General features: G+C 48.2%; 1 protein-coding gene, 2 long non-coding RNA genes and 1 other non-coding gene across 7 annotated transcripts; 3 read left to right on the top strand and 1 right to left on the bottom strand.

Annotated features, from left to right (window-relative positions):
* The first annotated feature begins 4426 nt into the window (after positions 1-4426).
* TCF24 (transcription factor 24) lies at positions 4427-10217 on the top strand. Of its 2 annotated transcripts, XM_056332854.1 has the most exons (3): positions 4427-5005; positions 6089-6495; positions 9124-10217. In XM_056332854.1, exons 1-3 carry the CDS (start codon positions 4867-4869, stop codon positions 9235-9237), a joined length of 660 nt encoding a protein of 219 aa, XP_056188829.1. In that variant the 5' UTR covers positions 4427-4866; the 3' UTR covers positions 9238-10217. The 2 variants fall into 2 exon arrangements, with proteins under 2 accessions (XP_056188829.1, XP_056188828.1); XM_056332853.1 differs by having other exon boundaries at positions 6089-9254.
* On the bottom strand, positions 7950-12444 carry LOC130146589 (uncharacterized). The gene is made up of 2 exons (XR_008820961.1): positions 10211-12444; positions 7950-9249 (listed from the first exon to the last, which is right to left on the bottom strand). It is a non-coding gene; the product is annotated as an uncharacterized LOC130146589 (long non-coding RNA).
* Positions 12445-12853: 409 nt separating this feature from the next.
* Positions 12854-16268, top strand: LOC130146186 (uncharacterized). Of its 3 annotated transcripts, none has more exons than XR_008820785.1 (4): positions 12854-12934; positions 14448-14560; positions 15406-15489; positions 16006-16268. It is a non-coding gene; the product is annotated as an uncharacterized LOC130146186 (long non-coding RNA). The 3 variants fall into 3 exon arrangements; XR_008820784.1 differs by lacking the exon at positions 12854-12934 and adding an exon at positions 12976-13535; XR_008820783.1 differs by lacking the exon at positions 12854-12934 and adding an exon at positions 12978-13475.
* LOC130147110 (small nucleolar RNA SNORD87) lies at positions 15255-15335 on the top strand. The gene has a single exon (XR_008821130.1). It is a non-coding gene; the product is annotated as a small nucleolar RNA SNORD87 (small nucleolar RNA).
* Positions 16269-16909: the final 641 nt, after the last annotated feature.

Below are 16909 nucleotides of genomic sequence, written 5' to 3' on the forward strand. Positions count from 1 at the left end.
TTTTACTCTCCTATGGCTGCGTTGCACCTTTGATTTGCTCCCACGCTACGGCTGGAATCAGCGGGCCCTGACCAGGAACCGTGTGTGGCTCTGCGCCGTAACTGTTCTACTCAGACGCGTGACATTTCTGCTAGTCCGTCAGTAGCACCAACAGCCACGCTTCACCGTGCCAGCAAACATGCTTGTGAAAGCCTTATACAGAAATGAGAACGGGACAAAGCGAACAAACAAGAACAAAACACCATGAATGTTCACGCTGAATTGTAGCCGTAAAACCAGAAAATAATTTGACATGAAGGGAGTAAAGTGTACCTGGAAAAACATCGCTGTCTCTGGTGGAACTTTTTCTTACCTAAATCAGTCTAGAAATCTGGCTCTTCTGCGACTCTGGTGTTTCTCAGATTTGAAATGTACTGTGGAAGGTAAGGCAGGAAAGTAATTCGCAGACATTTATCTGGGAAAGAAGAAACAGCTGCTGCAGCTCCTTGCAACTTTAGACTTAAATGGTGGGTTGATAGAAGAAAATAAGCACTGGATCTCTTTGTGACCGCGACGGGGGAGGAGTCTTCTGGTGGGAGAAAGTCTTGATGGGGCAAAGAGCAACTACGTCTACTGTCACATCCATTTGGTTTTGTTGTTGTGTTTTTTTAATATATCCAAAGCACCTCTTCTTTGGAAACAGCATTAGCAGCTAGGGTGGTTTCTCCAAACCCCACTCACATCTCACCGTGCAGTCTCTCCGACAGCATTCCGCAGGAAGCTGGATTTGGAGTTGTCAGAAGGTAGTAATGGGGTTCCACCACTTCTTGTCCAACTCCTTCCACTGGATTTCCCGCACTGAAGCCCAGCTTGGTGTGTGTACAATGGGAAAGTAAAAAAAATCACATAATTTTGTGTCGTTAATTACATTAGAGCAGAGAAGAAGAGCACAGCGCTCGCGAGCTGCTAATTTAGGGTGGCTGGGAAGTCTCGGGCGGTTTGGACACCGACGGTGAAGCCCTCTGCCACACTGACCCGTTATTAACGTGGTGGAGGGTCCCGCAGCCTCGTCAGAAGCCCTGTTTGCGCAGACCTTACTTGGGCAGGGGGCCCTGGGACACCCCCGGGGTACGGGAGGGCTGGTCCCCAGGCTCCGGCGCTGAGCCCCGGCAGCGCGTGTTCGCAGCTGCGGAGCGGGCGGGGACCCGGGGCTGGAGGCCACGTCCCGCGGCTCCCGGGGGTCCCGGGCCGGCCCTGCCGTGTCGCCCCGCGGTGCCAGCCAGGGTGTGCTCAGCGCGAGGGTACGGACGTGCTCAGGGACCGCTTGTCTGCGCCCGGGGGCGGCCGCGCAGGGCCGGGTCTGTCCCGTGGATTCCCAAGACGTTTTCGCCGCAGGACGGTTCCAGCGGTCAGACCCGCGCGGGGCAGCCCGGGGCTGAGGGGCCGCCGTGCCAGGGGCTCCGCGGCGCGGCCGGGCGATGCCCCTTCCTCTGGGCACCGGCCGGCGCGGGCCGGCCCTGCTGCGGGCGAGGCCCGTCATCACGGCCCGGTAAATACCGGCCGAGTAGCTCTGTCAGAGCGGCCCCGGCGGAGGAACGGAGGCCCCTGCGAGGCTGCCGGCGGTAAGCGCCGAGGCAGCGTTTCGGTGTTCAGCCACCTCCTGCAGAACAGCCCGACGGCGGCCCCCGCCGCCCGGCCCCCGCAGAGGCGGCTCCGCGGGGCTGTGGGTACCGGGCAAAGGGGCCGGCCGGGGCCGGGGGTCCTGCCGCCGGGCAGCTCCTGCCAGCCCCCCTCGGTGCCGCTGTGCCGCGCTCGGGCCGTGGCGCCGGGCCGGGCTCCACGCTGCCCCCGGGGCCGGCGGGCGGTCCCGGGCAGGGGCCCGCAGAGGCCCCGCGGGCTGGGCTGAAGGCAGGTGCCCGGCTCGCCCTGCGCCGCCGCCCCCCGCCGGGTCCTCACCAGGCTCGTCCCTCCCGCCCCCAGGTCATCCCTTCCCGGGACTCCCAATTGCCGCTAGGGATTAAGTCCTTAATTGTCTTGGCTGCAAACCCGGTAACGAATCGCTCAGACTTTGTTTTCCTACTGCTCCCGAGGCTTGATTTATTGTGTCCCCGTTATCGCACCATCAGGCTTCGTTCAAAATGTTGTTCTGGGCTAATTCTATACGCCCCGCTATTTATTTTGCCTGTCCCTTCGCATTAACGGCACTACATGTTAATCGCCCCCCCGCTCCCTTTCGGGTCACTCCCTGCCCGCCCGGTCACGCCTCGGCCCGGCCGCGTCCGGACCCGCGTGTGGGTCCGTCCCCCACCGGAGGCGCCCGGGCAGCCGCGACCCGCTGCCCCCGCGGCTGGAGCCTCGCCGGGGCGACCTCCCACCCCCCGGGGGGACCCCCTGCTCCCCGGGAACCTCCGCCAGCCCGCGATGCGGCGACGGAGCCGGGAGAGCGGACGGGCTTTGACAAACGGCCGCCGGAGCCCCCCAGCCCAGCGATTGAGTTACTCCCCTCCAGCAAACCCGTGACTTTATCCCAAGAAAAACAGCGTGTGCGGGGCGACCGGCGCGGCCCAGCCCGCACGGAACCAGGGGCGGCCCCTCGGCGCTGCCGGGGCGGGGGGAACGTGAAGCGATGCCGCCCCCCGACAGCTCCGTGATTAATGACCCGCCCGCCCGGGAAGGGGCGGGCGCTGCCGTCCGGGCAGGCGGGGGGAGCCCGGCGGCCAGGTGCGACCCAGCCCCGCGGCACCCACCGGCCGCGCCGGCTTATAAACGGCGCCGCGGGGCCGGGCGGACGGGACCAGACGGCACCGCACCGCGCCAGGTCAGGCCCGACCCGACCCGCTCCGGGCGGGAGCGGTAAGTCTACCCCTGGCTGGGGGCCGCGGGGTCGCTCGGAAGCCGCGGGGCGGGGATGCGGGGCCGCGATGCGGAGATGCGGGGCCGCGCATCCTTGCGCAGCGGCGGGATCTGGTGCGCCCTGTTCCGCGGCTCCGGGGAAAGTATTTTCTTCCGTTACCGGAGGCAGGCAGAGGGCAAGGTCTTCGTAAAAGCGATGCGAACCGGCACAGATCCACTAAATCCGCCCCCCCGAGGAACACCTGAAGCGGCTGCGAACAAGTTTCTCTGAGGTTTCCACCCGTTTCTTTCGAGTTCGCGCACCCCGCGCTGGCGTTTTCCATCTTCTCCTTGTCTGTGTGGGCAGGTTGCCTTCATCGCCATCTCATTCACACAGAATATAGGACTGAAATACGTGTTGTGCTGCTTTCTTTGGTAAACTAATTAGATTTCAAACTGATCGCGTCTTTGTAATGTCACATAAAAACATGAACGCATCTGCCAGCGTTAGAAATGCTGCGATAAAAATGCTTTAGAAATAATATAAATACTTTTACTAGCACACCCGTTTCCAGGTCTGTCTGCATGCCAGGCACCAAGTGGATGTTTGGAAAAATTATTGCAATTATTAAAAAAAAAAAAAAACAGACCTCTTTTTAAAAAAAAAATTTAAAAAAATCAAGGAGATTACATGGAAACTGAGTGTTGCCCAGAGGCATTTTATTTACTTCAGTTCTCAGCAACAGGTTTTTTGGACCGAGATGTTTGGGTGCCTCCTTGGTTTACCGAGCATGCATCCTGACCACGCCGGGGTGAGGGGTGGTGCTCCCCAGCCCTGCTGCGTAACAAACATGATCGTGGCACGGGAACCACCGTGTTCTGGCTACCTGTGCGCACATACCTGTGTTTCTATGTTGTGGATTTTCCTGGGCTATTTGCTGTATGCATTTGATGGGAAATCTGATGCTGATTCTATTAAATCAGAGTGAAATACCACACTTCCACAGCTGAAATATTGCCTTCCCTCCCCTCCCCGCCCCCCTTCCCGTAGGCCCAGGATTTCATCTGATACAGATGTGAAGCTCCTACTCCAAGGGGTGTCCAAGGAAATGAATTTTTTAGGTATGTGCATTTCTGTGTACTGTGTGTCACGTAAAGTCATTAGTGTTCTAAATCTAGTTATACACCAACACAGCAAAATCAAAACTATGGATAAACCAGCCTTAGTCCTGTACTTCAGTGGGTGAGCAGGTATTCCTACTAACCCAGTCTGTCTGTATCCTTGGGTGATGTGGATTTTTCTAGTAATCGGGGAATACTTCCTCGTTTCAGTGGGATTTCAGTGAGGTGGCAAATGAGAAATCCTGCTGATAAACATAAAGGATAGACTCTTCTGCCAGTTTTCGTGATTGTCTTGACTGTGCAATAGCAATAATTTTTTATTTTTTTCCCCACTAAAATGCATCCAGATCTGACTGTGACTTAACACAACGAGAAAATACCAAGAAAGCAAGCACATGGGACCTTTTCTATTTTAAATTAAGAGAAATAGCCAACTTAAGGACCATTTTTCAGCCCTCACTCAAGACAAGCACATGTAGACTTAATGTGAGTTTTATTTTTTATTGGTTATAAATATCACAATAAAAAAGAATAATTAGGTTTTGTTCCTTTGGTTTACAGTTATAATGCACACAGAGTATTTTACAAATCATTTCAATCTAAACTGTACTGCTATTTAAGAGAACATTACCTGAGAAAACGCTGTAAGCCAGATTAACAGCAAATTTATCAGAATAAACCACCCAAAGTAATAATGTCTTGTAAATACCATCACATTAGAGCATTGCAAAAAGCATTATTTAGAAACCTTTCCTCTTCTCTGCAAGACATCGTTGACTGTGTTCATTGTCTTGCATTTTTTGCCATTATTGGCCACTTCAGCATGTGGTTGAAATGCTTTGCAAAATCAAGGCCTGATTTTTGTAAATTTTGATCTTTCATCACTTGAGTGCATCAATTATATTTACATTTTTAAAATTACATTGTAATTGAATGAAATTGAAAGCTTTCATAACTTGTTTTTGCCCTTGTTGTCTAGTTGGGCCATCACAGAAACAGCTGCTTGCTGACACGCGAGAGCTGGGATCTGAGACACCTCGAAGGGCTGCTGGGCTGAGGACAACAGGATCAGGTATTATTCCAGCAAAGAAGTGCTGCGCTTTGGGGAACGTTGATTGAATTGCATTTTCCTGTGGAACTGAATAAATTAAAGGACTGTGAGTTTTATTGCAGGCAGAGCTGACTTTCTGAAAGTTGGGAAAAGACACCGTGGTCGTTCTTTTCAGCTTTGCTCCGAAGTGGGTTTTTTTGCTGTTGTTTTCAAAAGGTTCTCTTGCCCCCCAATGGCCAAAATACAGCTTACAAGATTCTTTTAAAGTTTGAAAATATAGAATATGAAGGATAAGCATGGAAATAAATGTTTGAGTAACATTAGAGTTGGGAGGACAGGAGAAGTCTGCTCCTGATCCTTTAAAATCATAGACCAAGTTTTGCCCTTCAAAAAACTCAGTCCCATGTACTGTGGCTCCACTCACTGCTGCATCTGAAAATGGTATTTTTCTTTCTGTAATCCACGGAGCACTGGTCACCTAGAAGACTGTTGATAAAATGACTGCAGCTGAATAAAAAATGTACAGACAGTCCCACATCCTGAATTATAGAAATAATATGTTTAAGATGTGTAGATGTGGTACTTGGGGACATGGTTTAGTGGTGGACTTAGCAGTGTTAGGTTAACGGTTGAACTCCATGATCTTAAGGGTCTTTTCCGACCTAAATGATTCTAGGATTTTAAAAAAAATAATTGCATTTAGCCTAATTTTTAGTTGGTTGTAAATGGAAACCACTGTGGCAGTGCTGCTCAGTGTTGCCTGTTGGGTTTTCTCAGTAGTCTGGGCTATGAGTGACAGAAAGTGCTCTGTGTAATACTGTCCAACCCCACCTCCCCCCCCCCCAAAAAAAAACCCAACCCCCCCAAAAACCAAAAACCCCAAACACCTAAATACCAGTCTCTGTGAAGACTTTAATTTCTGTTCCTGTACCTGTGTTTGATATCAAATTTGTCAGCAAGGGGCAGGAACGCAGCTTGCACAGCTGCGTCCCAGCTTTTCCTGACACGGGCAGCACTTGCATTTCTGATAATCTGTGTCTTTAGAAAGCGTTTGCTTTGGTGCAGCGCAGCGGCTGGCTTTAGAGATGCTCTTGTCGATTGCAGGACCCTCCCTGCCAGGGAAGTCACCGATGGACTGCGGACACTTAGCTGAGCGCAGCGAGATCTCCGGCCCAGGCGCAGAGCCCAGCTCCCTGTTGCCTTCTGCTGCTGGTAGCAACTCCTGCCCGCCCGTGGTGGCTGGGCAGCGGGCTGGGGGGCCTCCCGGGAGACCCGCTGCCGCTAATGCCGCTCGAGAGCGCAGCCGGGTTCAAACCCTGCGCCACGCTTTCCTCGAGCTGCAGAAGACTCTCCCCTCTGTGCCGCCCGACACCAAGCTCTCCAAGCTGGATGTACTCCTCCTGGCCACCACCTATATTGCACACCTCACTCGCAGCCTTCAGGATGAGGAAGAGTCACCAGGAGAGGGCTTGGGTACCCTGAGAGGGGATGGATACCTCCACCCTGTCAAGGTAGGAGAGCTGAGGAGCAGCTGCCACCTTCTTTCGGTGAAGAAGTACATTGGTCTTCGATACTTAGATGAATCTAAAGTTGTCATGCTTGCTTACCTTGCAAGCATGAAAAGACTTACATGAAAAGACTGCCTAGACTAACCATCCCGTCTAGGTGTGAGGGCTGTGATGCAAGTGTCCTGGCACTTTGTCCCTCCAGCTTCAGGGACTTTGCACAAAGACATCAAATAAGCATAGGCCCTAACCCAGTGGGGCTTGGTCCCTTGGAAGTGAAGGCAGAAGGCAACACCTCTGTCCCTACGTGGAAATGCTGGTGATCCCCCGCCAAACCCATCAGAACCCGCTGTAGGGGATGTGTGTGGCTGAGGGGATGTGCTGTCCCATGGCAGCGACCCCAGCCATGGCTGGGCCTGCTTTGGTTGTCCTGCTGAGGCAGCCAAGGTATGGAAAGTGGCATTAGTTACTGGCCACGTGTTAATTCCTTCTATGAAAGTGCTTTTCTGATCCGTTTATTTTGTCTAGTTGGTATATGCTTTTTCCTTTGGAAAAAAACCAACCAAGAACCCCCAAAGCCAACCAAAAAATCCCCCCCCCAAAACAAAACAAAAAACCCCAACCAACGAACAAACCCCCAAAACCATGGTGATGCAGAGGGGACGAGAAAGGGGCACTCCTCTTGGAGAGGACCTGGGACTGGAAGCTGTTTTCAAATGCATTGCTCGCTGACTGATGGGACTCAAATACCAAGCTGTATTTTCTTTGGCTCTGGTCTCGGGGAGTGAGTTGGAGCACTGGGGTGTTTTATTTTTCTTTCTTTTTTTTTTTTTCCCTTAAGAGTCTGATGGATTCAGAATAATTTAATTAAGATTAATTTGTGAAGTAATCTCTAATTCCTATAAAGTGACTAATTCACAGAAAGTTTCTTGTTCACAGTGTTGGTTGCCCTAAAAAAATCATGATGTGAACGCAGGCTTCTGAGGCCACTGAAATGATTAGCAGGCTCATTAAGAAAGAAAGACCTTTAAATCAATTAGGAGATGGCTATAACTTAAGAAAAAATATTGTGATGTATTTCAAAATAAGTTCAAATTGCTTCTGTTAGTTCTCTTGGTCAGAGTGAAAGGACACAGGTCTCTTATGGTACATTTTTTATCAGCTGCCAACTATTACTGGCAGAAAAATACTTGCAAATAGTTATTACAGCAGTTAAATGATTCAGATGCCCGCTTCTCAGGCTACTGGAATACGGCAATGCTGGATTCATTTAAGCAATTACTTTTTATGATCTTAGTTGTGAGCCATTTACCTGTGTGTAGTTTCGAGATTCTATCTAACCAATCTTTCTAATATTCCTGGTAGTAAATTAAACTTAGCTGGCACTAGAATGGAAGTGTCACAGACTAATCATAGTACATGCCTCAAAAACCCCAAAGTGCAGGATATGAGACAACCAGTACAGATAAGGACTTTAACTACATTCATATATCAAGCAGAGTAAATACAAATAGTGAGGAAAGTAAAGTATCCAAGTACAGTTGTGTGTACACCAAACAAAAATATGGTTAATGACTTTGGATTCAGATATCTTATTGGTGACAAACTGGTAACATTCCACTTGAAATAAAAATACTGAATGAGATCGTATGGTCCTTCCAAATGAGAATATGCAGCTGCTTTGTGTCTTTAAGTAAAAGTGCTGAGATTTAACTGCAGTATTAAGCCCCTCTAGTTTTTAGAGCGCGTTTTTTTTTTTTGTTCCCCACAGGAGAGGTGCCAGCTTGTTCCCAAAAGTGTCTTAAAAAAAATGGTATTTTTTTGGAACCACATGCTGGCTGTGTTACCGGTCTTTTTGCATCAGAGGGCTACGGCAAGCTGTCTTTTCAAACACGCACCTCCAATAATGAAATCAGCACACCAAACTGGAGCTGAGTGCTTCCTCCCAGGAGAAGGGCACCCAGCTGAGTCACACTGCAGGGCCGTTTGCAGTAACTAACTTGCTCAGGTTAAGAAACATGAGCTATAAGAATAGATATTTAATGCCAGTCTAACTGATGATTCCAATAATCAATGAACGGAAAGATGAATAGTCTAATCTGAAATCTTTGGAGCTGACAAAGAACAAGAAGTTGTCAGTGCTGAAGACTGTTGAGGAGTGATTATATTAAATTCTCTCTTTATCGCACAGCTCTTAGCAGCCCCTGTGCTGCGGTTGGTGTGGTGGTGGCCAGCCAGCACAAATGGGCAGGCACACAGGGCTGCAATCTCTGCAGGTGCCGGTGTATCCCTGCTGTATCCCTGGCACCGTAAAGGGGAATGCTTTGGTTTATTCTAACAGAGCGCCTATGGTACAAACTGTGCTACGATGACTGATCGGCATGGCCTGCTCCTGCCTGTTGGGTCATGGGGTGTTTGGGAGCTGTGCCTCACAATTAGGTACCAAAGAAAATACCCAGGCTGAGCTAGCAACATCTTCCAACAAATGACAAAACAGGCATTTCCTGGTGATGGCAACGGCTTCCTGTTTTCTTGTATTGTGAGTCTGTCAACACTTAAAGCTTTGCTGAGAACTGCATTCAGACTGCAAAGGTCCCAGGTGTCTCAGCACTGTGCTTGTCTCTTCTCTTGCAGAAGTGGCCAATGCGTTCCAGGTTATACATCGGAGCTACAGGACAGTTTTTGACTCACTCGGCACAAGGAGACAGCGCAAACCAAGGAGAAACGTCATCAACTTCACAAATCTAATCTCCCTTCTCTCTTAAAAAAAATATTTATTACACCTTATATATATATTTAAGTTAAAAAATCGTATCTACAGACAAACTATAATTCCTGAAATACTGTTTGTAGAGGAGAAGGGATTGATTCTTGTATGTAATTAATACCTCATTAAGTTAATGTGATGTATCTTTGGTTTCTATCATAGAGGAGGTTGCTGAAATCTGAACTGGGGAATTAGGAGAAGGCAGCTGCCTGTTAGCACCAACACGAGAGGCAGCCACAACGGCAGAGCTGCTGGCAGAATAGGTGACCTTGTCCCTGCCGGGACAAGTGGTGAATAGGGACGCTGGGAGAAAGGGGAGAGAAGGAGCAATGCAGCACTGGCCAAGTACGGCACAGTACTGGCTTGGGTGAAAAGCAAAGGGCAAGTCTAAAAATAGCAATCGAAATATCGCATGCACTTTCTTTACTGCAGAATCTGATGGCAGAATTCCCACCAGCGGCAGTTGTTGGGTCAGAGCTTCACCCTTTGGATAATCTTAAATGTATGTAGCTATTCCTGAAAACGTGGATGCACGTTCACCTCAAGGAATAATGTGCTTAAATCTGTCCTGCATACATACAGCACTATCTGCAACAGACACAAACTGCTCTGTATGTTAATTATTGCTGGTATTGATCCATACACTTGTGTTGCACGTTATGGAGTTTTTAACGTGTAAGTGTTACCCCACTACAGCTACTTGTCTGCTCAAGATACGAAGGTTCATTTATCTTGTCTTTTAGTAGGTTTGTGCACTGAAGCAAATGAACCCAAAGAGTTGGCTTGTTTGTAGCACATTGTTCACTTAAACATCTATATTTAGGCAAGAAAACCTGAACTAAATGCACAAATGCCATCCGATGTATCTGTTCTGTAAAACACTGTACTTCTCATATAGTTATTGCTGATGTAAACATTTTATTAAATATTATTCAGTGGACGTTATATACTTACAGAATTGCAAAATCTGTGTCAGTTTCTCATTGTACAGGACTGACAGTTTCTAGAAGTAATATTCTGCATTTTTGTAACTTATTTCTGAAGACTTCATTGTTTAAATTTTAAAATTATATCTAGGAAAAAGGAAAACAAAAATACTCCCAAGAACTACCTTTATATATATTAAAAAAAATTATTGGTATCAGTGTTGAGTCAGAATTACAACATCTTTCAGAGGTGCATGGCACATGTCCAGTACTGTTTAGAAAGAGTTGGATTCTGAGCTTTTTAAGATTACTCTATTAACTAGTAAATATACTTAAAATATTTGAAATACAATTAATATATTTATTTCTTCTAGGCATATATTTCTTACTTACAATTGTAAGTGGTTTATTTAGAAGATAATGACATAGCTAAAACACTAGTCCATGAGCTACTGCATTTTGTGGGAAAACAAAACCAAACCCTTGGAGAAGGGCAGTTTGCATAGACAAGTAGCTACTCATAAAGAGTGACTTCTTAAAGAACTGTACTTAGTTTCCACAGTAATAAAAAGTGGTTAGCACAACCTCTTATTATTAGGACAGCTGTTTGTATTTGGACTTTTAATGAGGCCATGCGAAGGAGTTGTAAAGGTGAAGATAGTTAAGTAAGATGAAAGGGTGACAGAACAGTGAGGATTTCCCGGAGTACTTTGCTGTACAAGAGGATGTAAGATAAAGATTACACTTTAGACTGATCAAATGCCAAGTAGCAACACTGAAGCACAGAGAATTCAGACTAGTTTTGTATGTAACCGAGATCTAAATGAATGGCATCCGGTCAGGGAAAAAAGGGCAAGCAAAACCTCAGCCAGAAGTCACTGTCAAACCTCGAACTGCCACTGTGTAGCCACAATCCGATCATAAGAACAAACCGCATGTGAATCGTGCATACAAAATTGTGTGGGAAAAACAAAATGTGATTATGTTTTGCATCAATTGCATGCTCTTACCTAGCACAGAGGATATGGTTACTTCATAGGCTCTTAAATAATATAGCTGGAAGGGACAGCATTCAAGAAAGCAAGCAAAAGAAAAAAAAAAAGGGGGGGGGGGGGGAAGGCACACCCCCCCAGTTTTTAAAGACTTCTCTTAAATGCAATTGAAAGATTCTGACTGCTTATCCATGAAGTAAGCATGAAAAATGGAAAGGAATAAGGGTTAAAAACATGGGAAGTTTTTATGGATGGCATGGAGAAAACCTCTACTCAAGACTTACTAGAATGAAGGTGGAATATCTACAATACTCAGAAGGCAGCCAGAGAAGGGGAGCAGCAAACATGTAGCTACTTTGTACCCACAACGTTTGCAGTTGGTGTGGGCGCATATGCAGCAATGCCTTTAGCAGCAATTTACAGATGTTTTAAAGGCCAGTAAGAACATCCACAACTACAACAGCATTTTTTCACTTGAGATCTCCCCATATATATGAGCTGGGATTTTTTTTTTCCCCCCCTGAGACAGATCATTCTGCATCAGCTGCAAATTTTTAATGCCTTTTCCACCAGAACCAAGACAACAGGTTAGGCAACCCATTTCCTTCAACCAGTACAAGCACTCCTTCTTCCAGAAATTTACACCAGGATCAAAACAGACCCTCCGAACCCATTTGCTTCAAACCTGATGTTTGGATCGAATGTTTCTTAGGAACAGTTCATATCCTTGTATACTGAAAAACAAGTTTGACACTTGGCACTGGAAACGTGCATGCGTTTCCAAAGAAATTCTACCATGTTCACACATTGCTGTCAAAGGGAACTCTTTTTTTCGCGGAGTAACTTAAAAGATGTTAGCGAACCTCAATTTAGTGTCATCACAGCTTTTCCTTCCGGGGGATGGGACAGGTAAACTTCGCGCATCCATATGCAAATAACGTGCCTATGCAAAACCCGATGCATACATTTTTCGCCCTCATACACTACAGCACTGTGCCCTCCAGCCATATATTGCTTTCTCCTAACACCCCCCGGCCAATCACCCCTCTCTCCCTTGGAGACCTTCGGGACAAAGTACTCACTGTGCTTGTGTGAGCCACAGACACCACCAAAGAGATGAATTTTCCGTGGCTTTGACTCCTACATAGCCATGCAGTGTGAACAGAAGCACTTTAAGGTTGAAACCACCGCGTGTTACAAGAACACCGCTGTGTGCACCACACACCAAAAAGAAAGCGAACGCCGTTCCGTCGCCGCGGTCCCCTTTGCTCTCCTAGCCCACCTGGAGCAAACTGCATCTGCTCGGTGGAACTGCGAGCACCGAGGCAGCCCCGCCGGCCCGACACAGCTCCTGCAGCGCGGCCGGCGCTGGGGGGGGGGGGGGGGGGGGGCAGCCCCCTCGCCCACCGCTCTGCACTGACGCGCCACTGCGGGCCTCCCGCTGCCCAACTCAAGACGCCGCTTCTCCTGGCCGAGCGCCACCCAAGGCACCGTGACAGCGGCTGCCCCCCGGGGCTCACGAGGCCGGGGGCCGAGGCGCAGGGCCGCGGCGGGGACACGGGCGGGCCGGACGGGCGCGCTGCCCCCCAAGCGTTACCGCGACCCCCGGCACCGGCCCGCGCGTGCGCGGTTTGACAGGCCCCGCCCCGCCGGAAAGCGCAGCGCTGCCGCGCGCTGTCCCCGCCCCTGGCGCGCGCCCTATTTAACGGCATCGCGCGGGGGGCTCGCTCTTTCGCGCGCCCTGCGGTCGTGAGCAGCGGGTGAGGGGCCGGGGTCGGCAGCGGAGCCGCCGCGCGGGGGGTGCCGAACCGCCCCGCCGCACCCGGGTTGCGGGGTGGCTGAGGCTGGTGTGCCGCGGGGCCCGGGCCGCGTTTGCGGGAGCTTTTGTCAGCGGGCGCCCGCCGGCGGGGCTCCCGTGAGGGCGACGGGCGCCCGAGCGCCCCCGGCAGCGGCTGGCGGCGGGGCGGTAGCGGGGTCTGGCCGTGTGCGGCAGCTTCGTGGCTTCCGGGCTGTACGTCCGCGCCTCAGCCTCCGGTGTGGGCGCGGTAGCTGGGGCCGCCGAGTGTAGCCCCGCGGCGCCGGGTGGCTGTGCGGCCCCCGCTGGCTGCCTCCCCGGCGGCGGGGCCGAGCCGCCCGGCCTGCGGCGTGCTGCGCAGCCTCCAAGCCGCGCCTCCGTGCAAGCGCATGCCCGTTTCAGCAGCAGAGTGACTTCTGATGTCCTCTTTTTCACAGGAATTATTTGTGCCCCCTACTGTTTAAGAAATCCAATCCTGACAGTTCAAAGCAATATAATCGGAAACTGTTAAGGGATGGACTGCTGGCACTTTTTCTAAACGGTGCAAGCCATCGCTTTACAGACAGGTGATTGCCACGCTGCTGTGACAGTCTTACGCTGTCTTTTGGTTGCCCAAGCGCAGCAGCAGTGTGCAGCAGCGCACCAGCAGCTGGCTTAGGCTGGATGCTGGATTGCCCAGTTTGAGCTGATGCTGTCTAGCCGTGAAGGCTGTCTGAGCCGTGTGTGTGCCTTGTGAGGTTAAGGTGGACCTAATGATTATGTGCCACTCCAGCAGCAAGCTGTGGTGGCTACTTTTGAGTTAACTTGGTTCATCAGGTCTTCAAAGGAATGACAGATGGGCTATCAAAAGAGTTGGTTTTCATGATGGATCCTTTTCATCGGCAAATGCATGTCCTAATTCTAAAGATAAATTACCTTTTCTTTCCTCTGGGGAATCTTGCTAAGTGTTATATGGTGATCCTGACTGCCCTTTTTGGGTTGTAGGCATGGATCCAAAACAGCAGGCTCTGGCAGGGACAGGACCCAGGGGTCTTTGCGGTCCCTGTGGTAATGCTCTTCTGCCAGGACCATACTATAAGTGCTGACCTTCCTTCAACTGATAGGAAAACATGTCAGCAAGTTCCCCGGAGCGCAGTACGTGAGCTAGGGTTAAAGGCTGTACCCTGCTGGGGTGGTACTCTCCCCAGCGACTGTTGCTGTTCATTAGGAGCAGCATAATAGTCCTGCAATCAGTCATTCTGCAGACTGGAGCTTGCTTTAGGTAAAACGGCCGTGCCTCTGTTTAACCCCGGTCTCTGCTGATGCCATCTGTAGTTTTTCTCCCCAGGTAATGACAAAGCCAGCAGTGAGGCTGCCTGGTACATTGATATTTCTGTGATTGGCTTACTGTCCCCAGGGAAGTATTGATGCTTTCTGCTACTAGCTCAGCAGTGGTGTTCTCAGAATCAAACATCTTTTATTTCTTTTCATGGCTTTAGGCAGGAAGTGAAGAAATGAGTTCGTTACTGGCTTTGGGAATCTTCCGTCTGGACTCTGCCACACTGTTACCTTGCAAGCAGAAAGGTGTCACATGAACTCTGGAGCTATGGAAGTAATTATTTCATACTGTACTTAAAAATGCCAAGGAAAGCTTCCTGAAATCTCAATCTAGAGTTGTGAAGCGGGTTTATGGCTTGTAAAGTTACAGGTGGAACAATGGGCTATGATTGTATGTAGGGTGAAGAGGTTGAAATTCTAACAAAAAGTATGATGACAGATAAAAGCTCTTAAGATTTGTTCACCAGAACAAAACAGGTACAATCCAAGAAGCCTGAAGGAATCGCTGGGGGTGGGGGAGTGGGGAGAGGTTTGTAAAGTATCAAAGTATCTAGTTTTTAACTGGGCAGAGAAACAAGACTTCTGCTTTGAACAATTAACAGATGCTAGTTGGAAGTGACTAAAAATAATGTGTTCAGTCACCATCCCTGCTGGCACTTAACTGTATCTGTTGAAATATGTTTCAGAAAGAAAGGCATCTATGGCAGCAAACTTAACTTCTAGAAAGGTACTTGGTATCTGGGGCTTCAATGCAACAACAGGGAGGGACCTGCATTTTTGTGCCTCAAGAAAGCTTTTTTTTTATCTTGTTCCTGGCCATCTTGAATCCATTCTGTGTTTAACAGTTAAAAAGAAGGTTCTACTTCAGTTTACAGAAGTGCAGCTCTTCAGACAAGCTTAACAGATGCCCTTGTGTTTGATAACCTGGAAAATACTGCACCAGTCTTCCTGCAAGCAGGAAACTGGTTGCTGGCATAATGATGATGATTACTCTTTGCCGTTTACCCAACTGAATTTTATGATGAGCAGTTTGCATCTGATGTGCCAGCTAATTAGTAGGATTTTCCCAGTTTGATTTGCTACCATTGTTTCTCATTTTAAATATTTATTCTTTTAAAGGTGTTATGACATCAGATGACCCACTGGCTTCGAGCCTTGTGTAGGCACCATACAACCAACAGTAGACTCCATCCACTTCTAGAAGTAAGGGTGTTAAAAGACGGTAAGTTGTTTTTTACTGGAGCACTACAGTCCTGCTGTACTGCTAGCTGCTGAAGGCCTGCACTGGCCACACTTGCTGTCTGGGACAGTGCTGGCTTACATCAGCTGAAGGTGTGGCCTGTTAGCCAAGGACACTTCTGGACTACTTTGCTGTCTTTTACTTGTGGTACTGCTACTAGTCTTCTAACTTTTGCTTAAAACATCAGGGAAGAAACTGAGGAGAGGTAAGGATAACAAGTTGTGCTCTTGCAGAAATTTTTTTCTAAGGCTATACAGTCCTTAATGTGGCTTGTGAAAAATAGTGATTATTTATAAAGAAATTCTATTTAAGTCTATTCTAGAACTAATTTTGCTGGCATAACGATGAAATCTTAGCTGTTTACCCATCTGACCAGTTTTTGATGTGTACCTTTAAATCTGAAATGCCATTAAAGTAAATAATTTTGTATAAGATTACAGAAAAATGACTAACTTATTTTGAGTATTTTTTTTTGTTAGCTTGAAAACAGCATCCTGAAATGTGGAATTCTAATGCACTTGGAAATGCTTTCATGGCCCTGCCAGCTCCTCAGAAATACTGCTTGATTCAGCAGTAAGGCAGGAGAGTAGCTGTTCAGTAAAAATATGTAAATAAAGCTCTAATGAAGTTCAGGGGAGAGTGTTACTTTAGAAGGGGAAGTGGCCTTGTGGACACTTTGAACTTAGTATGAATATTTGTGTACCAATTGATCAAAATTGAATAAATCAAGGGTTAAAACTTGTGTCATCTTGTCTGAGTGTTTATAATGTTAGTGGTGGCAGCTTGTCCAGCTGCTTACCTTACCTTGAAGATGCAGCTTGACATATGAAAAAAATCTTGGGTTTTTGTTTTCAGTGACTAGTTTTTTGTTGAGGCTATGTGAGCAGTAGCATGGTGATCCAGCTGTACAACATCCAGGGTAGGAGTCACACCAACCTGTCAGTATTCAGCTTGTCAAGATTTGACATGAAGTCTACAATTTTTCTGCTGCAAGTCTGTAGTTGGAGAAGCGTACTCATCTTCTACCACACCATTGTTTATACTTCTTTTTGCAGTGAGGTAGAGTTGAATTCATTGAGCTGCCTACTTACTGGGTCATCTAATACCATTTCCCCGCCTCAACCCCTCATCCATGGAGTTCTGCTATATCTTTTCAGATTGCAGGAGCACACTGACATCCTGGTCTAATATTTTGCTGTTATGTAAAACTAAGATAAAGAACATCAAGCACTATGGTGATACATCTTTAAATTTATAGAGCATGAATAATTTAAGAAAGCTGCCTTACGCTATGAAAAGTTTTAAGTACTTAAAACTACTTCCCCCTTATTGATACATTTGAATAGAAGCAACAAGAAAAACTGCAGCGTTCATGTAGTTGAA

Source organism: Falco biarmicus, chromosome 3 (genome assembly GCF_023638135.1).
Source record: "Falco biarmicus isolate bFalBia1 chromosome 3, bFalBia1.pri, whole genome shotgun sequence".
In the NCBI taxonomy this organism is placed as follows: domain Eukaryota; kingdom Metazoa; phylum Chordata; class Aves; order Falconiformes; family Falconidae; genus Falco; species Falco biarmicus.